This window comes from Silurus aristotelis, assembly GCF_946808225.1.
Source record: "Silurus aristotelis genome assembly, chromosome: 18".
Lineage (NCBI taxonomy): Eukaryota > Metazoa > Chordata > Actinopteri > Siluriformes > Siluridae > Silurus > Silurus aristotelis.
Window position 1 is genome coordinate 4584307 of NC_139591.1, and position 23523 is coordinate 4607829.

The 23523-nt window shown below is 38.4% G+C and overlaps 1 protein-coding gene across 1 annotated transcript in view; it reads left to right on the plus strand.

The window, feature by feature from the left end:
- Positions 1–1170: 1170 nt before the first annotated feature.
- Positions 1171–23523, plus strand: part of slc27a6 (solute carrier family 27 member 6) — a 31621-nt gene continuing 9268 nt past the window's right edge. Inside the window, exons 1-5 of the mRNA XM_083568121.1 lie at positions 1171–2535; positions 5759–5968; positions 10760–10918; positions 13748–13872; positions 19799–19993. Coding sequence (XP_083424247.1) covers positions 2052–2535; positions 5759–5968; positions 10760–10918; positions 13748–13872; positions 19799–19993 — 1173 coding nt within the window. The 5' untranslated portion in view covers positions 1171–2051. The remainder of the gene's footprint in view (positions 2536–5758; positions 5969–10759; positions 10919–13747; positions 13873–19798; positions 19994–23523) is intronic.

Consider the following 23523-nt stretch of genomic DNA (forward strand, 5'->3'; position numbering starts at 1 on the left):
TGGGCAAATTTAGGCTAGCCAGACTAGACTCTCTGCTCTCCCCTTCAGCCACTGCTCGTAACCTTGGGGTAACTATGGACAATGAACTGTCTTTTTTCCCACATGTCGCTAATGTTGCTCGTTCTTGTCGATTTCTTCTCTATAACATCCGAAGGATTCGACTATTTCTGTCCATACAGGCTGCCCAGGTGCTTGTTCAGTCTCTTGTCATTTCAAGACTTGACTATTGCAACTTTCTGCTGGCAGGTCTTCCCCTGAACGCTATTCGTCCACTGCAAATGATCCAAAACGCAGCTGCACGACTTGTGTTCAATCTGCCCAAGTTCTCTGACACCACCCCACTGCTGCGCTCCCTTCACTGGCTTCCAGTAGCTGCACGTATTAGATTCAAAACACGGATGCTTGCCTACAAGGCCAAAAATGGACCAGCACCATCTTACCTCAGTGACCTTATCACATCTCGCACTGCACCACGCTGTCTGAGATCCTCCAGCACTGCTCGACTGGTACCACCTTCTCTCAGAATGAGAGGTAAGTACACTTCAAGGCTCTTCTCTGTTCTGGCACCGAGGTGGTGGAATGAACTTCCCCTAGATGTCCGTACAGCAGAGTCCCTGATTATCTTCAAGCGACGACTGAAGACCTCCATCTTCCTGAAATACTTAAATTAGCACTTTCCAAGTTTGTAGAATTCGAGTTATATTTATATTAAGTTTGTAATCTTGCGTACCAGTGTAGATTTATTCATTAATAGAGATTTAAAGCACTTTTGTACGTCGTTCTGGATAAGAGCGTCTGCTAAATGCCGCAAATGTAAATGTAAATGTAAATGTAGTTTTCAGACAGTGTGAGGAAACAAGAAACCCCAGGGGAAATTCACAAAAACAACACATTATGAACAACAAAATACTTGTCTCCATGGTCAGGATTAAACTAGGGACAAGGCAATGCTACTGATGTGTATAAATAAAAAAATCCTTATTTTGATCATGATATATGAATATCATGCAGTTAGTGCGAAGAAACGCAAAACATAAAATTGCTTGTCGGTTTTTTTTTATTTTTTTTTACGCTGTTTAATATTAACATTTGTGAACATGAACAGTTTCCATTTTTTAACAATTTTAAATAAAATAAATAAAATAAATAAATAATAAATAGATAAAATAATAAATAAAATAATATTTAATAAAAATAAAATAGAATAAATCAAATTAATGCAAAACAATTTTATTATATTGATTAAATCGAGTAATCGATTAAATTGACACGAAACATATTGATTTAACAAAACTAAATTAATGGATCATTTTAAATTAATAGCTTATTATTTGGGGTAATACAGATGTGTATATACAGTGTGTGTGTGTGTGTGTGTGTGTGTGTGTGTGTGTGTGTGTGTGTGTGTGTGTGTGTGTGTTTTATACATTAACTCCAGCAGTTTCTTTTCTATACCTCTGGTGTATGTTTTCAGTATAATAATAATAATAATAATAATAATAATAATAATAATAATAATAATAATAATAATAATAATAATAATAATAAAACAAACAAACAAACAAAAAACAGTGACACTACACAAGACTCTAAACAAACTTGTGATCCACCACTTAAATGTTCCTGAGGGATTTTTACTGTGTGTAAAAAGGATTGCATTCGGTACACATGTGCACCAAACCGAAAGCCAATGTATCTAAAAAAAGTTCGGTACAAATACGTGTATCGTTACACCCCAAGTCGATACAACATACACGGTCTAGTGACATCAGTGCTGTGTAACTGGAATTAATTTTGTTAGGGATTTCTGTGAAGGCTCGAAAAAAAGCCAACGCAATCTGGCAACCCTCCAGGCAACAAGACTGATCAACTGGAAACGAAAACACACCCCACTGAACGATACGCCCATATGTATACAGTCGGTTGTACAACCGAGGTCACGTGACGTACAATGTCTTTCATAAATACAAGAGCCTGATCGGATGGTTTGGAAAACACGCGTGCTGTTGGGGATCTGAAAGTGCTGAAGATAAAGGGTTCTGGTGTTCACCATGCTGCTCTGGGTGACATGGGTGACCGCTGCGCTCGCAGGGATCTTCTCGGCGCACGTCGTGCAGCGCCTCTGTTTTCCATACTTCTGGAAAGACTTCTTCTTCTTGTTGAAACTTATCCGTTATGGAGTTCGCCTGGAGATCTACAAGAAGAAGAAAATCGTGACCGTGATGGACCGCTTCGTGGAGCAGGCGCAGCGGATCCCTGACAAACCCTTCTTGATCTTTGAAGGCTGTACCTACACGTACCGGGAGATCGAGGAGCGGAGTAACCGGGTGGCGCGCGCGCTGCGGAGGCACGGAGCCGTGATGCGGGGCGACACCGTGGCGCTGCTCATGAGCAACGAGCCCGACTTCCTCTGCGTGTGGTTCGGGCTGAGCAAGCTGGGCTGCGCGGTGGCTTTTCTCAACACGAACATCAAATCCAGGTCCCTGCTACACTGTTTCAACTCATGTGGAGCAAAACTACTAGTGGTCGGAGCGGGTAAGTGACATCAAAACAAGCCGGAGGGATTTTATTACGTAACAACTCGCGAGCAGGCTCCGCCCATCGCTTTTTCTCCTACTGAATGTTTTTTCTTTTTCATTTTCTTTCTGACAAATCTTGTTACGTCACTGCGGGGTCCTGCCTGATTATTTGTATCAAATTAGCTTACGTGGTAATAAAAACGTTTTGAGACCAGGTCTGTTTACAAGAAAGTACTTTATTTATCTACGTTTGCACATCATCACCTTCAAGACAGTCCCCTTTGCACAGCAAAACAGCGCTCCCAGCATTCTTACCACTTCTGGAATATGTCCCAGAAGGCTTCTTATCAAAGCATGTCACGCACCTTCTGTGATTCACGCTTGTTTGAGTGTAAAGTCCGCATGAGCTGAATCTGTTGAGTACGGTGGGTACGGAAGTGAGATTTGTCTCCGACGATCATCATGCACAAGTTGCTGAATGCTTTCGACATTTTGGGGGGTTGACCTTGTTAAAGGTTTTCCTGATCTCTCATTGTCTTACTTTTTGCCCAGATTCATCCAGAATTTCACATTTTCTCTTTGTTCTAACTCCAACTCCATCATGAAATCGCAGACTTGCTAACGCACATGGTCAGAATAGCTCCAGTTAGCAATATTAGTCTCGAAACGTTTTGATACCACCTCGTATTTCATTTAATACAAGCACAACCGTATTTGACACCACGTCATCTCCTGTCATGTCAACAGAGAAGACACTGCACAGTGTGACATTACAGTATTACGGAGCACACAGCTGCAGTTTTAACTATAAACCATAGCGGAATGTCTATTAATGATAGTTACATCATTGTTGAGGTGTACTGTTCCTTGAAGGCACTTACATGCAGAACTGTTCATGCAAATTGCAGTCCTGAGCCAATGTAATAGACTGTTTATAATAATTACAGTCCAAATCCATTCTCATAGTAGTTGAGTTGCTCAGTAACTTTATGGATCTTTAGGCGGTTTTTCACCAAGGCCGTAGAGGAGTCAGGATGAATAAGAAAGATCCAATGCATGTTTAACTCAACAGAAAGAGAGAGAGAGAGAGAGAGAGAGAGAGAGAGAGAGAGAGAGAGAGAGAGAGAGAGAGAGAGAGGAGAGTAGAAGGAGAGTAGAGGGGAAACAGGGTAAGAGAAATAAGTGTCCTTTTTGTTGTGTAAACATTAAATAAATTATACCTAGCAATCCCTTTAACTCTTTAAAGCTGCTTTGGGACAATGCCTATTGTAAAAAGTGCTATTTTTTATTTATATATATATATATATATATATATATATATATATATATATATATATATATATATATATATATATATATATAATACAGATATATAAAATAAATAAAAATGAATGAGTTATGAATGGGTTAAAGTAGAAGATCTTGAGTGGCCTGCTATAGAGTTCTGACCCAAACTTGATTGAATACCTTATTGATTAACTGGAAAACTGACTGCACCCCAGGCCTCCTAACCTACAACAGTACCTGAGTTTATTAACACTCTTGTAGCTGAATAAGTACATATTTCAACAAGGTTATTATAAAATCAAATGGGGACTAACTATACCAATTTTATGGTCAGATGTGCACAAACTTTTGACTATATAAAGGATTTCACAGACAGTATGCAAAATAACATTAGAAATAAGGACACAGTGTAAACACTCTCTGCTTACACTCAGTTAAACTCTGGGTTTTACTTTATTTTCTAATCAAAACATATTTTGAGAAAGAAAAAGAATTAGAAGTGGAAGATCATTCCTTTATTTGTTACATATAACTTAAAGCACAGTGAAATAGTTTTTCACATATCCCAGGGTCAGAACTCAGCACATCAGCTACGACCCCTGGAGTGTCTCTACATGATACATGTCTCCTGACTTTGGCTCCTAGTTTGGCAACAGTATCATATGTGATGTGCTTGACATGTTTCCTATTAAAGTCCATCTCAAGTTTGCAACAGCTGATCCATAGCATGAGGCAGTTCATTCTAACTAATTCTCAAACTCGTTCGACTTTTGGAAGACATTTAAGGTGAAAAGGTCTTTATTTCCCAAACAAATGTAGCCTTTTAGCAGTGTATCACACCACTTATAATAATAAGATTTGAATGACTAACAAGTTTAAAAGAGTTGTGTATAGAAGGTAGTGTGCCTGGAAATAGCAACCTCAAGAGCCGAGAGAAATGGAGACTTGGCAACACATGAAATAAACAGTACAATGAACTACAATAAATAATCATATATATGGTTGGCATAAATTCTAATGAATTACCTATTAATATAGTTAATTTTTTTACTTTATATGCATCCACTTCTACTATGTCTACTTTTACACTGGTGTATATATGTCACATACAAGAGACGTTCAAGTCAAGCCGGGACTTTTAATGTTACAGGTATAAAAATGGATGCCAGCGTGTCGAAGGGTAACTAGTGTGTTCTATAAGTGATAGGCGGAGCACATGTCACGGTCCTGTCCAGAGACCGTTTATCAAGAGGGCAAACAACAGTGTTAGTGTGTGCATGGAGCGGCGTGTGGTGATGAAATAATTCTAATTTTGTAAACAAGGACGTTAAACCGATATCCACAGATGCCTTCAAGCACAATACGTTGATAAAACGCTCAGCCACAGTTAGACATGTTGATGGTGTAAAAGTTTTAAAGATGGCCGTACGTCCATCTGTGTTGATCCCGGTCATGGTGGTTCCCTGATAATAAAGTGAAGCAGGCTGTGCTAGGATGGTTCAGATGTACTGAAACATCTTGCTGTGCTAAAACTTTCCAGGTTTTAGATAAATGCATGGATAAGTGTATAAATGTTGCAGGGGTGTATTTCACAAAATAAATGCAGTTTCCACTCCTTATAATGTGTTCTTTTATTTAATAAACTCAAAAGTTTATTCCCAGTTTTCCCAGTTTGACTTGAACAGTCCTTCTTTTTATACATTATTTATGATATAATATTAATATTAGAATCTCAGACCTTATTGAAGAAATTGTCAGGCAACTGTATTATTTCTGTATACTGCTTAATACCAATGCATAACTTACTTTGCAAAATTACAGTATTTGTGTGTGTGTGTGTGTGTGTGTGTGTGTGTGTGTGTGTGTGTGTGTGTGTGTGTGTGTGTGTGTGTGTGTGTGTGTGTGTGTGTGTGTGTACTTGTTATATTATATATGTGCTTGCTATATTATAGACCTTTTGGGCACCTTGGAAGATGTCCTGCCTAATCTCCAGGAGGACAACATCTCAGTGTGGGCAATGAAGCAGGGAGTCTCCTATCCAGGGGTACATTGCCTGTTGGACAAGATAGAGCAGGCGTCATGTGAACCAATACCTCCTGAACTCAGATCGACCAAATCTATCAAAGCTGCCACACTTTATATCTTCACTTCAGGAACCACAGGTGGGTACCAGTCTTAAAAGGATCAAATTAAACACAAATAGAAGTTCCTGAATTTTACCTTTATATCTGAAACTCTATACATTTTGATGAGAAAGTGTTTCTGATCAATCAAACCAGCCATGATGCTGAAAAAATTTGTCATGTTCCCAGACTGTTTGGTGTAAGAGAAATAAGCTAGGTTGGGTTGCCTGCGATCAAGCAAACTTCTCTAATCACCTCTTTTAATTGATGTCAAGGGAATGATCGTACTAGTTATCCTATGCAATTGTGTATACACAGCATGTGAATATATTAGGGTTAAATTGAGCTGGAGCAAAACAACAACCTTGCACTGAGGGAACTTTAGCGTTTTTTATGGTGCCAAAAAGATATTACTCATACTAATCCTCCGTCCTTGTCTCAGTGCTGGTGAAGGTTCAAAGAATCAGCTGACTGTGTTAAAGAACTAAACTTCTCATTGTGGGTCCCAATCATTTTACTGCACTTAGTACTGAATTGGCTGTTTTGTTTCCTTTAATAATTGATTACAAATAATCAAATATACACCGATCAGGCATAACCTTATGTCCACCAATCAGGTATAACATTATGACCACCTGTCTAATATTATGTTGGTCCCCTTTTGCTGCCAAAACAGTTCTGACCCGTCGAGCATTAACAGCAATTTGAGCTACAGGAGCTCATCTGTTGGATCGGACCACACAAACCAGCCTTCATTCCAAACTCACACAACTTTGAGGACAAAATGTTCACTTGCTGCCTAATAAATCCCACACACTAACAGGTGGCATGATGAAAAGATAATCAGTGTCATTCACTTAACCTGTCATAATGTTATAACTTCATAATGCTATGCCTGCTGATGGGTGTGTAATAAATCTAAAATATGGACTAATTGTCTAAAACATGCCTTCCATCTAACTGGCATTACATCTGGTCCCTACCCTTCATTTTACAAATGGTGATTCTACAACATGGCCCAATGAGACTATTTTTACTACTCTAAGCAGCTCTATATGGCCCTGGTGTTTGCAGACACTTTGCTTTGTCCAGGCTCCAGGGGTGGGCTCAGTAAACATTACCCAATAGGGTATTTTTTGTACCTTTCGTACAAGTTTTTAGGACTGACTGTTTGAATTCGCCTTTCCGTCATTATTCCTACACCATACAGTATCATGTTCCTCAATAGGGCCACTGTTGATCCTTGTGATATAAATCTTGCATGGCTTTGCATGGAACTAACCTAACTGATTAAGTGCTATGAATCTATTTTTCCAGCTTGTTAACCATAGAACAGATTGAACAGGTTAAGGATAGGTACTGGGTCTCTGGGACAGGGGTATTAAAGGTTAGGGACTGATATCCTGTCTCTATTTCCAAAGAGGGATCACTGACCTAAAAAAGAACAAACAGTTCCAAGACTGATGTATGTTGTGAGGTAAAAACAACATTTTTTTGTGCAGTGCCTGACTTCGGTTGTTTTGCAACTGCTAATTTGAAAGGTGAGATTTAAGAGATAAAAAAAAATCTGCCTCAAGACTGTGGAAGGACTTTAAGATGATACATACTGTATCTGTACTGTATACTATACTGTTTCATACCTCACTTTGCTATTCTGAGAGGTTGTACAGCATCTGCTGGTGTGATATTCTAGTTGTGGCAGGGCTCTGTCATGTGACCAACAGTACAGATATCAACGTATTCATAAAACCTGTTCCTGAATATCACTGCGTGAGTTTCCGAGTGGTAACTTAGATTCCGAGTGGTATGTAACCTTAGGCCTGCACTTTTTGGATTTTACTCAAAAAACATTTGGTTAATGACAGGATATATCATCCCAGAGCTTCGCAACCGTCTTGTAAAATGCTTCCTAAACAGCCACACCTATTAGGAAGGAGTTATCTTACTTTACAGTTGGATTTAAACTGAATAAAGCACACCGTCTTAAAGATCAATATAGTTTCTGTGAATATTGCGAATCATCCTCAAACATCCTGTTATCGCATACGTTATAGCGGCTGTTATAGCAACAGTCATTTCCTCACTAGACTCTTTTTTTTTTCTCTACTGAAGTTAATATAACAAAAAAAATGTCATGTCAATCACAACAGACTTTCCAAAGACGGAAATTCTATGAATTATGACAGACTCCTTCCTTAAATGTTAAATAAACATACACAAGTGTCACCATATCAGTGATTACACAGGATTTTTTTGTCTTTATTGTTTAAGTTAATGTTGGTCGTCTGGAGTATATATATATATATATATATATATATATATATATATATATATATATATATATATATATATATATATATATACACACACACACTGGCGATCGAAATTAGAGAGCAATTTATAAACAATTGAACAATTCTGATATAATGTCATCTTCACTGCTCAACAGTTGGAGTTTTTGTCCTGTCTATACAACAATGACTGTAGCATGGAAAAAGATTACAACAAAATTTTCAGAAGGTTACAACAGTCAGCAATTAGTAGGACGAACTACAGTTCGGTGACTGTAGTGGGTTTCTTGGCCATAACTTTGTCGCCAAGGATTTTCCAGAGGTTCTCTATTGGGTTGAGATCAGGACTCTGGGCAGGCCATGTCATTATTTCAATGTTTTTAGTTTCAAGGAACTGCTTTACCCGTTTTGCTGTGTGACATGGAGTGTTGTCCTGCATGAACACTGCGGGCTGATTGGGTGATGAACTCAGGGAAGGAACTATATGTTTTTGAAGAAGGTTCTGATAAACATTTGCATTCACTCTGCCATGTAGCTGTATAAGAGGCCCAACTCCTGCTGCAGAAAACATGCCCCAAACCATGACACTTCCTCCACTTTTCACTGACTTCTTTACACTTTGGGTTCAGTCTTTCTCCAGTTTGTCACCGAACATAATGTTTCCCATCGGACCCAAATAAATTAAACTTGCTTCATCACTGAAGTGAACTTTGTACCAGTTCTCCTCTGTCCACACAACATGCTCCTCATCAAAGCTTAGTCTAGCCTTTTGATTCTTTCTGCTAATGAGAGGTTTGGTCACTGCAGAGTGGGCTTTCAGTCCAAATGCTCTTAAACGTCAAGACACTGAATGACGAGACATATCCTTACCCTGTTCAGCGCTGAACTGGTGAGCAATTCCAGCTGCAGTGTAGAAACGATTGCCCATTGAGATCCTCCGCAGTATCCTGTCCTCTCTTGTATTTGGACGACCAGCCTTCTTGGCGGACTTGAATGAGTTTGAGATGTTGTAAAGATTCAATATTCTTGAAATCACAGATTTGGAACGACCAACTTGTTTTGCTATGGCTGATAGGGTCATCCCTTTGCCCTTCATCTGGAAAACCTGCTGCCGAAGGCTTTCAGTCACTTTAGAACGGCCCACCATCTTGCGGAGTCAGTGAAACTGGAAGTTAGGCTGCCAGTTAAATAGGGGTTGACAGAGAATCAAGGAAATTAGCACCAGGTGCCAGATTAACAGCAATAACTGGGAGGTATCTGAAAGTGTTCTCTAATTTTGATCAGTGTGTTTTCTGCAAAATAATGTTTTTTTTTTAAATGCCTTAGTTATTTTGTGGAAAAGGTGTTCTGGTAGCATGGTATAGACAGGACAAAAACTCCTTCAACTGTTGAGCAGTGAAAATGACATTATTTCAGAATTGGTCAATATATATATTGAGTAAAGCACAAAGGTATTTGCCTTCAAATGGACTTAAGTATACAAAGTACGATGATATATTATGGCTATAATGTTCTATAATTTTTGTCAAAGCCTCTTGCTTAATCATCAAGTTCGAGTCAGGAGTTTCTTGCATAATTTATTACTCTCAAAATGTTCTGCTTACTGTTGAACTGACGCTGAACTGTATGCAGAGATGGACACAAGTACACATAGCATACACTTAAGTAGAGTAAAAGTCAAGATTCAGGTAAAAGAGTACTCCAGTAAAAGTAAAAGTGTTCACTTTAAACCTTTAGTAAAAGTACAAAAGTATTTGCCTTTAAATGTATTTATTCAAATACTATGGTTTATTATGGCTTTAATGTCTTATTATAATTTTTATTTCAAGGCTCTTGCTTAATCAACTCAGTTTATGTGCAAAGACTCGATTGTCCAGTCGACCGTATCAATTGAATTATATTCTATTCAGAGTCATACACTGATTGATATCTTCTTTTCAACCTTATCGTGCATATTAGGCGAGTTTGAGTCAGAAGTTTCTTTCATTATTTATTCCTCTCAAAATGTTCTGCTTGATGTTGAAATTACCCTGAACTGTATGTTTGTGCTAAGTAGATACCATCAACCGGCAATAGCGGTTCTAGTTTGAATGAAGCCCTGGGTGAAGCACGCCTTGGCTTAAAGTCTCCCCCACTTTTTAGATTCAGTTTTTAAAAGCTTTTCTCTACTTCAGCTACTGGATGAGTAGAACATATTCTCAGAGCAATCCACAAATTTGGATACATTCTTGAAAGCTTTATTTCATGTATAAATATCACCTTGAATGCACAATTAAATACACGTCATTGTGCACAATTTATCAACCTTATAGAAACAAGAACTCCTTGGCTAATTGTAGCCATAAGATACATACAACATCTATATCTTTATAATATGTGTCTTTTAAATGAGCTTTTCAAGCTGCACTGGAGATTCCCCATTACTGAACTCAGTTCAGGATCTTTTCAGTACAATCACAGAAAACCTTTATGACATCAGCAATAGAGCTCTTTTTAAAGTTGATAAACAGTGTTTATATTTTTCTTCCTGATTTTACAGGGTTACCCAAAGCTGCTGTGATCACTCACTTGCAGTCTCTCAAGGCGTCGTCTGGGTTCTGGATACACGGCGGCACTGCAAAGGATGTGATTTACACACCGCTGCCTCTTTATCACAGCGCAGCCTCTCTCATAGGCATCGGCGGCACTGTAGAGCTGGGTAACACTCTCACCTTTGTTCATTTTTTATATTAGATCATCCGTGTCATATTACCTTTATAAGGGCTGTGGATATTCTTAAGATGATCAAAGTGTAATTATGTAGAGTAGCTCTAACTTAAATCTCTGAAGAGTATCATTTACATTACTTGAAGTGAATGTATGTTTTCTATGTATTGCGCTGCATCTCTTGAATCTTTTGAACTGATCAGTAGACCAGCTTCACAATCATGATTTCTAAATTTCCCAGTCAGATAATCAAGTTTGCATCCACGTGGTTAGTGGAGAACATTCAGTATTTTCCCAATTTCTAATATAACGTTTTATTTAGACATTAAATGTGATTTCAGCAGTTATTTATAGTAACTGACAGTTATACAGTTTATTTATTAAATTACAATGAATTTTGCACCTAATAGCTGTCCATATTTATGGAGTCACAATGTGCCTGAAAATAAAGCCATATTGTTATATATTTAGGCCTAATAGCTTGAATCTTTTATTAATAATAAATCAAAAATAGCATGGTGTGAAGCAGCTTCAGTATATGGGTTAAAGGCAGACTTTTTGTTGAAATTATTTCAGTATTTTCGGACAGTTCTGTTAGACTTATCTACAATTAGGGCCGTATTGTGATTGCTTTGTGGTGCTGGGAATTGAACTCATGTCCTTTTGAGTTCCTCCTTCTCTGTTTGTTTAATTCTTAATGCATAATTCATCTTTGTGTATAATCTGTGGTTGCCAGTAAGTTCAAAAGACTTAATCAAAAACACAGGAAATTGCTGTGATGTTTCTGAGAATCTTGTTTTGTCTGGAAAATTTGGTCTGTTTGATGTTTAGTTTTGTTAGTGTGTGGTCCCACTGTAATAATCCTTATATAGTATATGACTCTAAATGGATTATTGTCATGCAAACTAACCTGGGACAAAAGCAAACTAATAATTGCTGAAATGACGTTTTGATTCCATTTAATTAAATTTCCTAGAACAACTACGTGGGTGTGTATGTTCATTTATTTATGTTTTTGAGGACTAAAATGTCCACATAAATAGTGTTGTTTTAACTATCTATTGAAAAGCTATCCAAAAAAAATAGATTTCCTTTTGGTTAGGTTTAGGCATTGACGTAAAAAGGTCGAGTAGTCATTGTGGTAATGTGTGATTATGTTATTTATGTTAATAGCAAAATTTGTTGTAAATGTAGTGATATGTCATTGTGGAATATGTTATTGCATTTTAATTTTAGCCCTCACCTTCAGTTTCTTGTCATTTGTTGGTACCAGTTATCTAGTCACCATATGTTCCACATCGAAGTTGGGAAATTATTAACAGAGCTGTGATGTATACAAAGTTCAAACTATATGTGTCAGCTGAAGTAAGATCTGACCCTTAGCATAGGCGAGTGAACTGCAGTGAACTCGCCGGACATCCAGGACATTGAATTTACTGTTTATTCAGTTCTGAGTTAAAATAGGACCTTGCATGTTGATCTGTTTATTTATTCAGCCGTCAAGTGAGGACAAGGTTAAGGTTCCAGGCAATCTGAGGTATTCTCTCTCATGAACTTTCTGAGAAATGGTTTCATCACTGTTCATATGGACAAACGGTCAAGCTTGGGTAACTGTGTGTTCCAGATTTTAATCTGGGCTGCTGAGGTCGTTGAGTTGAAACCAGATCGGTCTTTGTGCCAGAAACAGTCAATTGAATTACATTGCACAGGACAGTGTGTCTCATTGTGGTCATAACACTGTGTGTAGGATGAACACTTGTATTTCAGAAAGACAAATGCTTTTAATGAAGCAACTTTAGAAGGGTGTTAATGATTCTGCGCAGGATTATATAGATACTGTATAAATCTTCACTGGATGTGGCTTCTCTCATGTAGAGAGCAAATGCTATAGCATTGTGACTATTAAGTTGAATTCTTATCAACCTGATTGGTTAGAAGGTCTTGAGCAGCTCTGACTGTAGTGCCAGATATAATTCCAAATCCAAACAGTGTGTTTCATTTTGAATAAATAAAAAAATGGTCTGCAAATTAGGCTGCATCACACCACTTTGCTTTTCATAATTACTTATAATATCTTACCATATTTGATTCAATGTGGTGTTAAATATTTGAGTAAATGTACTTTTTTGCCTATTTTTTTCGTTTTACTGATTATCGAAGATATAAGCAACATTTACTCCTTATTCAAATACATTTGTGATTCAATATAGGTACTTTTTACTCCACTAGGGTTAGTGGACAATTTTTATTGCCAATGACTGTTACTAATTATATTTTGCATTCAGTAAGTCAGCTCTGAATTTTTTATCTATTTACTTTCATTTTATTTGTCTATTAAATACTAATAGTTCTTCCACTTTGTGTCATGATACTGTATTTATTCATTTATTTTTATTGAAAATCCCTGTTTGAAAGATTGCTTTACTACTGTCTTTTTTTTTTTTTGACTGACTTGTTTGGTCTTTGTTTCATTCTGGCATGTTGAAGAATCTGTGGTGTTTATCTTAATTAACTGACAATTCTATTAGTATTTTAAGGAATAAAACCTCAAAAAAACTGTTTTTGGCTTTTTTTTAACATGTGCATTGGTGTTGAGCACTAGTGCATATTTGAGCCTACATTCAATATAAGTAAAATACTCAAGTAGCAGTAAGGTATCTAGATTTTTACTTAAATATCATTTTCAGGTTTTCAAGACTAATTTCATAACACTTCAGTGATGTTACTACAGAAACACTGCTATATCTATATCTTGTATGTATATAAAAGCTACTGACACATGCATAACTTATGCCATCTTTCTGTTGTTTTTACCTCATAGGCGCAACTTGCGTTTTGAAAAAAAAATTTTCTGCCTCACAATTCTGGAACGACTGCCGAAAATACAACGTTACCATCGTCCAGTACATCGGGGAGCTCTGCCGTTACCTGTGCAATCAACCCAAGGTAAATCAATACCTTGCTAACTTCGGCCGTAAAATGAGTCTCTTCATATATCTGTTCCTTTTCAGGCTGCTCTTATTCAGTTCTGCAATTTTGTATTAGCAGTTCAAAAAGTGTTTAAGAATAAATTTTGTGTGTTACATGATACGATTGTGTCTTTATAGAATTATACTGTAACAATGAACAGTCAAGATAAAGAATTATCAGTCATGGAAGTCTTGAACCCAGCCATTAGGGGGGCACAAGCCAGTGTACTCTTAGTGCCGGTCCCAAGCCCGGGTAAATGGGGAGGGTTGCGTTAGGAAGGGCATCCAGCGTAAAACATGTGCCAAATCAAATATGCGGATCACAAATGAGAATTTCATACCGGATCGGTCGAGGCCCGGGTTAACAACGACCGCCACAGGTATCGTTAGCCGACAGGGTACCGGTGGAAATTGGGCTACTGTTGGCCGAAGGAGGAGAAGGAGAGGAGGAAGACGTCTACAGAGACGGCAGGAAAAGGAGCAGTGTAGGAGAGTAGAGGTTCGGGTTGGTACTTTAAATGTTGGTACTATGACGGGTAAAGGGCGAGAGATAGCTGATATGATGGAGAGGAGAAAGGTAGATGTGTTGTGTGTTCAGGAGACCAAGTGGAAAGGGAGTAAGGCCAGGAACATTGGAGGTGGGTTTAAACTGTTTTATCATGGTGTGGATGGGAAGAGAAATGGTGTAGGGGTGATTCTGAAGGAAGAGTACAGTAAAAGTGTAGTGGAGGTGAAGAGAGTTTCTGATAGGGTGATGATCGTGAAGGTGGAAGTTGAAGGGATGATGATAAATGTCATCAGTGCCTATGCTCCACAAGTTGGCTGTGAGATGGAGGAGAAGGAAAGATTCTGGAGTGAATTAGATGAAGTGGTAGATGGTGTACCTAGGAAAGAACGATTGGTGATTGGGGCAGACTTTAATGGGCATGTAGGTGAAGGGAACAGAGGTGATGAGGAGGTGATGGGTAGGTATGGTTTTAAGGAGAGGAATGTGGAAGGGCAGATGGTGGTAGATTTTGCTAAAAGGATGGAAATGGCAGTGGTGAACACGTATTTTAAGAAGAAGGAGGATCATAGGGTGACGTATAAGAGCGGAGGAAGGTGCACACAGGTGGATTATCTTCTGTGTAGGAGATGCAACCTGAAGGAGATTGGAGACTGTAAGGTGTTGGCGGGGGACAGTGTAGCTAGACAGCATCGAATGGTGGTCTGTAGGATGGTTTTGGAGGCGAAGAAGAAGAGGAGGAAAGTAAGGTTTGAAAGAAGAATAAGATGGTGGAAACTGAAGGAGGAAGAGTGTAGTGTGAGGTTCAGGGAAGAGGTCAGACAGGGGCTTGGTGGTGGTGAAGAGGTGCCGGATGATTGGGCAACTACCGCAGGAGTGATGAGGGAGGCAGCTAGAAAAGTACTTGGTGTGACATCTGGAAATAGAAAGCAAGACAAGGAGACGTGGTGGTGGAATGAGGAAGTGCAGGAGAGCATTAGGGGAAAGAGATTGGCAAAACAGAAGTGGGATCGACAGAGTGATGAGAAAAGTAGGCAGGAGTACAAGGAGATGCGGCAGCAGGTTAAAAGGGATGTGGCGAAAGCCAAGGAAAAGGCATATGAGGAACTGTATAAGAGGTTGGACACTAAGGAAGGAGAAAAGGATTTATACCGATTGGCCAAGCAGAGGGACCGAGCTGGGAAGGATGTACTGCAAGTTAGAGCAATAAAGGATGGAGAGGGAAATGTGTTGACTAGTGAGGAGAGTGTGTTGAGAAGATGGAGGGAGTATTTTGAGCAGCTGATGAATGAGGAAAATCAGAGAGAGAGAAGGTTGGAGGATGTGGAGTTGGTGAAGCAGGATGTAGATAGGATTAGTAAGGAGGAAGTGAGAGCAGCGATTAAGAGGATGAAGAATGGAAAGTCGGTTGGACCAGATGACATACCGGTAGAAGCGTGGAGATGTTTAGGAGAGATGGCAGTGGAGTTTTTAACCAGATTGTTTAACAGGATTCTGGAAGGGGAGAGGATGCCTGAGGAATGGAGAAGGAGTGTGCTGGTACCGATCTTTAAGCATAAGGGAGATGTGCAAACCTGCAGTAACTACAGGGGAATTAAGTTGATCAGTCACACCATGAAGTTATGGGAAAGAGTAGTGGAAGCCAGGCTGAGAGAAGAGGTGACCATCTGTGAGCAACAGTATGGTTTCATGCCGAGGAAGAGCACCACAGATGCCTTATTTGCTTTGAGGATGTTGATGGAGAAGTATAGAGAAGGACAGAAGGAGCTGCATTGTGTATTTGTGGATTTAGAGAAAGCGTACGACAGGGTGCCGAGAGAGGAGTTGTGGTATTGTATGAGGAAGTCAGGTGTGTCAGAGAAGTATTTGAGGGTGGTGCAGGACATGTATGAGGACAGTGTGACGGCAGTAAAGTGTGCAGTAGGTACGACAGACTGGTTCAGGGTGAAGGTTGGACTACATCAAGGATCGGCCCTGAGCCCTTTCCTGTTTGCAGTGGTGATGGACAGGTTGACGGACGAGGTCAGACAGGAGTCTCCCTGGACTATGATGTTTGCAGATGATATTGTGATTTGTGGTGAGAGTAGAGAGCAGGTTGAGAAGAGCCTGGAGAGGTGGAGATATGCGCTTGAGAGAAGGGGAATGAAAGTCAGTAGGAGTAAGACAGAGTACATGTGTGTGAATGAGAGGGAGGGCAGTGGAGTGATGCGGTTGCAGGGTGAAGAGGTGAAGAAGGTGGAGGAGTTCAGGTACCTGGGGTCAACAGTGCAAAGTAATGGAGAGTGTGTTAGGGAAGTAAAGAAAAGAGTGCAGGCAGGGTGGAGTGGGTGGAGAAGAGTGACAGGAGTGATTTGTGATAGAAGAGTATCTGCAAGAATGAAAGGGAAAGTTTATAGGACTGTGGTGAGACCTGCGATGTTGTATGGATTAGAGACAGTGGCATTGAGTAAAAGACAGGAGGTGGAGCTGGAGGTAGCAGAGCTGAAGATGTTGAGGTTTTCGTTGGGAGTGACGAGGATGGACAAGATTAGAAATGAGTTTATTAGAGGGACAGCACATGTAGGATGTTGTGGTGACAAGGTGAGGGAGGCGAGATTGAGATGGTTTGGACATGTGCAGAGAAGGGACATGAATTATATTGGTAGAAAAATGCTGAAGATGGAGCCACCAGGTAGGAGGAAAAGAGGAAGGCCAAGGAGGAGGTTCATGGATGTGGTGAGGGAAGACATGCAGGTAGTTGGTGTAAAAGAGGCAGATATAGAGGACAGGGTGGTATGGAGACGGATGATCCGCTGTGGCGACCCCTAATGGGAGCAGCCGAAAGAAAAAGAAGAAGAAGAAGTCATGGAAGTCTTGAATTATGAATTAGCTCTTAAAAACCAAATACTGACTGTTAAATAACCACTATTCAATTAAAAAGATTTTATATTAGTCTTTCTTAGTTAGCTTGTTTATACAGATTTTAATGTTCAGTCAAAAATCAGAAATTCTGTATAGCGTGGGGAAGACCAGGGGGCTGTGAAGGCCATATCATGAGTTGCAGTGACTTACAAGAAATTAGCTTACCTTGACTTATTAACAATTTTTTTAAATGATGAGGACAACAAATAGCATACTGAATGAAGGAGAAGTTTATTACAGCATAGCACTTATAAAATACATTAAGTACTTTGGGTTCATCAGAGTCAAAAGAAAAACAGTGCAATTCCCACTAAGACATTATATACTCTCCCTCCTGCTTGTTAAGTAAATAAAATTTTAATTTAAGTACACGAATTGAGCTATTTTAGGGAGGAGCTTATTAAGACATATATATCTTGGGTTGAGGTAGTCTGTAATTTCTAGCAACAGCGTCTAATACAACATCCTGATTTCCAGCATGTGTAGTATCTGAATTCGTCTTCCTAAGGTTTATACATACAGGCTTGGATTATTTGCTAATGGATCCTGTTTTGTAAATAATGATTAGTAGCATTGTGTAACCAAGTCAGTGGGAAGAACATGAGGGATTGGAATGCGGCGAGTGTGTCTTCCAGGCAATTTGCACATCAGGCATATTTAAGGTTCTTTTCATTATTATGAGCACAGGAGTGAATGTTAATCTACGACATATTATACTAAATATTAGAGCATTAACATATATAATTAACACTTTTATTTAACAATGCTGCTGTCATATTGGAGAGATCTGTATTATTTAAATGCTTCGAACTAAACATCGGAGCACCATAGAGGCCTAAACATAGCGTTGGTGTTTTGCATCAATAACTCTCGAAACTTCTGAAAGTCTTGTTACCATCTTTCACGCAGACAAGCACTACTTGTGATGGTACAGCATGTCTCTTGAATAATGATACCTCTACTAGGTCACTAGATTTCTTTGTGGACTAACTGACAAATAGACGTTTGTGTTGGACGACCCCTTCTTCTCATTCGACTTTTGTCTTTCTATGTGCTATCACTTCATTCAAATGAGCAACCGCATTCAAAGCTGTCTTTGTGTCAGTCTTCTTATTCTCCTCTCTGGCAGAACTGACCATCCCACAGTCCCGCCTACATCAGTGCACTCAGGGGGTAGACTGAAGTGGAGTTTCCATCCACATTTCCATTAAGCATTAGAAATTACGAATGGAAATGGAAAGAGAATGCTTCCCTGAGGTGAAAATTTCGAGACAAAATTATTTTCGCTACTAAAAGTTAAGAGTGATCCCTCAAAATTTCCAGGGAACTGTATACATTTTCAGAAATGAGCTCCGAACATTCCAGGATGGAATCCTGTATTGTATTTCTGCTGTATAGTAGGAACAATTTATATATTTATATACACACACATATACTGTATATGACTTTTTAAGTGGAATTATGGTTTAAAAGAGGGTGGGGGGTTAAGATGTAATGAACAAGTTGAACGAGAATTGAACCTGTTTGTGTCCTGGACTGTCTGCTTTTGTGAACCCAGACAGCTGAGAGAGCAAACTGGTGAATAGGGATCTTGCTACACTGGTATTTCAGCATAAACTGGCACACATGCCTTTGGCTAAGTTGGATTATAGAGAAAGCAACAGCAGTAAGATCACGTCAGGCAAAATTTCCACTACACACAGCAAATAGAGAGGAACGGCATTCATACTGTATATACAAGGTGGAGCATTAATAGTATTTTAAACACTGCTGAAAGCATGGTGTCAGAAAGCTAAATAAACCATTTGGGCTAATAATATTTGGAGGAAATAGGAAACAGTGACTGCTGCTTCATTTTTAAATTCATCTGTCCCTGCCATTTTAATACGAGCAGCTGTACACCTGCACATTCATACAGTTGTCCAGGCAGCCAATTATGTGGCAGCAGTGTAATGCTGAAAATCGTGTAGATAATGGTCAAGATCCTAACATCATATCAAACACCAGAATGAGGAGAAGATGTGATCAGAGAGATAGTTGGTAGAAACATATTGAGTACTGGTATGAGTATTAAGGAAACAGCTCTTTTCCTGGGATTATTTGGATGCACACCAGTCGGTAGGGTTTATGCAGAATGGTGGAACCCTATGAAAAATGATGTGGGGAGAAATGCTATGCTGATGAGAGCCCACAGGGAAATGGCCTGACTGGTTTAAGCTGCTAGGAAGTCTGCAGTTATTCAAATAAAAAGCATCCTAGAATGCACGAAACAGAAACTTGTGGTAGGTGGGCTACAACAGAACACTAAGATATTTTAACCAATTACACATGATAAATGAATATTCAGCTTTTTTAAGATGGTAGCATTCTTCCACTGCATCATTGGTTATTTTGCTAGAACAATGCACCCTACTATGTTTTAATTCCTGTCATGAGAGTTGTATAAAAGTATGGACATGTATTGCGATTTTTTATGTGTGTGCAATGGTATCACCAGACAGAGCAAGACAAGAATCATAAAGTGCAAATGGGTGTTGGAAACGGCCTTCGCCCGGATGTATGGCGAGAATTCCACAGTCGTTTCGGGAAAATCCGCATGTGCGAGCTGTACGGCTCCACCGAGGGGAACCTCTGCTTCATGAACCACATCGGCAAGATCGGGGCCGTGGGTCGCTCCAACTTCTTCTACAAGGTGAGTTTCCTTTTTAAGATTTGCACAATGATTCATGCTGGCTTTAGGGGTTCTGACTCCAGAACATTGGAATGTATTCAGTGCTGAGTTCAGCATGGGTTGTGTAACTTTTAATTAGAGTTATTTATAGATGGTTTTGTATTGCGATTAAATGCAGAGCTCCAGTTGTGAAAAATCCAGCACGAACTCCCGGTGATATTTTGTAGTAAACTTTTGAACTTAAACAACTAATGTATGTAAATCATTACGACATTGACAGCTATAAAATGCAGAAAACATATTGTATCTGATGTTCAAACTCTGAGGCACTGAAACTATGGCTGACCTTCTTTTTAACCTCATGCCCAATTCTGTCAAATTTGGCAACCTGGAACTAAATCTACACAAAATGGCCCTTTATACTGAGATTACGCTATGTATATATTTGATATATGACAAATTTTATTCAATAAAAAGTGCCTTTGACTGACATATTCAGTAAGTAGCTATAAAACCTTAGTTTAGAGAAGAATCTGTTCTAGTGCGACAGATCAACATTAACTTTATTGTCCCAAGAGCTGATAATACATTTCAACAATGCCACAGCAATCTGTATCCAGGAAACGAGAAAGGTGTTTTTGGGTGTGAGGACTGGCATAGTCTACGCTCTTCCCTGTGACTAGACAGCCATTGTTGTCTTGGAGTTCATGTAGGTAGATATTGTTTTCCTCTGGGTGTGTTACGGAGCATGAGAGGAATCCCATGTCAGCCTTCGTCACAGCATTCCTTATGTGTGTGTGTGTATATATATATATATATATATATATATATATATATATATATATATATATATATATATATATATATATATATATATATATATAAACCAGATGCAGCTCTTACACAGCAGAAATTTGGTAGCAAGAAACTACTTACATTTCAGATAAGTTGAAGTAAAAATCTATAGGGACTAGGAATGTGCAGGGGCCCTGTTGTAATTATCTTATTTAAATTTGTAATACATAATTTGTAATCTTTCCTCAATACAAATAAACCTGTTTTTACTGATTCAAAATGTCAATTTATATCTGATGCACCCTTTATAAAAATCGATGCATCACATCATTAACTTTGCACGAATGTGACTTAGTAAATCTTACTATCCGTAATAGACAAAAATAGACTATCTGAAAAAGATCATCATTCAGCATTAAAAGGATCATTTTCCGGTTCTGATCAACTTGATAAAGGCTGATGGCGTCATCTTGCTGTTAAATCTATGACACATATTGTACACACTGATTTTATGGTGTTCCAGTGAAGCATTGCAATGCTGCACATTGTCATGTGGTGTATTTGAAAGATCAAACATGTTTCTGTTCTTGTTAAAATAAGACGGCTGAAACAATGTGACTCCTATTTTCGTTCAGTTGCTGCAAAATTGTGTATCATTTCAGCAATTCCTCTACTCTTGAGGAAACTAGGATTAACCATCAGAACCTATTGAATACATTATACTGAATATATTGAGTTTGGACTGATGTGTGATCACCAAATCATAACCGGAATCGGAATCATTATCTTTTGAAAAAATAGTGTTCATCCCTCCAGCACAGTTCTGAACAGTAGTAGAATTAATGCCAAGACACAATCATGTTGTTGTGGTGACTCTGTATGCTTAACTCCTACTAAGCCACTTTAAGTATTTTTCTCTTCGATTGGTCCCCTGTCCACTTGTCAATATTTTAAATATTAACGCACATTCAAGAAGCTGCTGTGGATTTTGTTATGACTTATTCTTGGAAAATTGTCATAAATACTAGAATATGATCTTTCATTCCCAGACACTGAAAATATCTCATACTATTTTGAGGATTGCTATTACTATTGTACAGTTTCTCTTTCACGGATAACCCAATATACAAAAGTGCCGATATCTACAGTTTATCCATATCACTTACAAACTTACAGTAAACAATTTCTACAAAAGTTTCTTTCTTTGCTGCTACTGGAGACACCGATACCATTCAGCTTTCTCACATAAAGAAGCAGTCAGACCAAAGACACACAGAATTGACATGAGGTATGAAAGAGAACTTGTTCTCTGGTTGCAGTTACTCTGGCTTTGTGCCAACTGAAGTTATGCAGACTTTAAACATTCATAAACGTTGGTCTTGTGAGACTGTAGAAAACAGAATAGTGTGTATTTTTCATATTGGTGTCAATAATAGATTTATGATAAAATCTGTACACAACAGATATTTCACTAACCCTTTATTTCACGATTTCATTTTTTTATTATTAGTAATAAAACTGGTACAGTCTGGTACAGTCAAAAGTTTGGACACACCTAGTTTTTTATGATTTTAATGACACCTTGTTGTTTCTATGTAACAAGCTGTGCAAATGAATGCTATGGAAAAAAAATTGGAGTGATGTTACACTTCATTTTTCATGAAAAATCCTTCCTTAGAATAATAACAGCTCACACACTCTTGGAATCTGGACAGTTCATTTCTCCAAACATTCATCTGAAGTACTTTGCCATGCCTCATGTAAAAGAAGATTTCTTACTGACCCTGTGATCCAGTTCATCCCAAAGCAGTTCAGTAGGATTTAGGTTTGGTGACTGGGCAGGCCATTGAATTACAGATACAACTCCAGTTAACCGTTAGCTTTTGTGTGTTTGCTATTGCCTTGTTGTATGTTGAAGTTGGTTCCAGTTAGTCACAGTCCAGCCCGAATTGCATGGTGTTGAATTATAAAATGGTTGCGCTGTAGGTTCAGTGTTCCTCTCACCTGGAATAAGTTTTCATCCTTCCCTGCTTCAAAACAACCCCAAACCATTAAGCTTTCACCTCAATACTTGACTGTGGGGTGAAGAAGTCTCCTAACATCCCTCCTGTTCTCCATCTTGCATAAGATCTTTTGTTAGAGTCAAAAATGGATTGGATTTATTTGTCTACAGAACTTTCTTTCTGTGATTCACTGTGCAATTCTTGTGTGTTTTAGTCTTTCACCTAACTTATTGCATTGCATTGTGTGTGAATAGAAAGAACATGCATGTGTCTCAAAAACCATAAAAGACTGGGGGTTTCCTATCTATTTACATAAATGTAAATACATTTACATAATATTTTTCTTTTCATGTCAGTAAAAAAGAATAAAATTTATTACATACTATTCTATGTACTGTATAGATATACTTAAGTATTTCTAGTGCAACATGTTTCATGATAATTAATAAGTATAGAATGTCATACACAAAACAACAAAACGTACGATACGTGGATACGTGAGACCGCTAACTGATTCTGCGTTAGTATTCTATTGGTTTATATTGGCAAGTAATAATTAAATATTATATAAATATTGATTTATATTAATTTATAAATCCAAATATTTTGGCATATTGCAGTTTTATGTATAGGCTATATCAAAACATACTCTGTCCTCTATACGGTAAGCGGCATGGAGATCTCTTCTCACACTGCACACACACTGGTGTTTGTGGTAACATTACAGTGCCTGCTAAATGTTTTCTTTTTAGC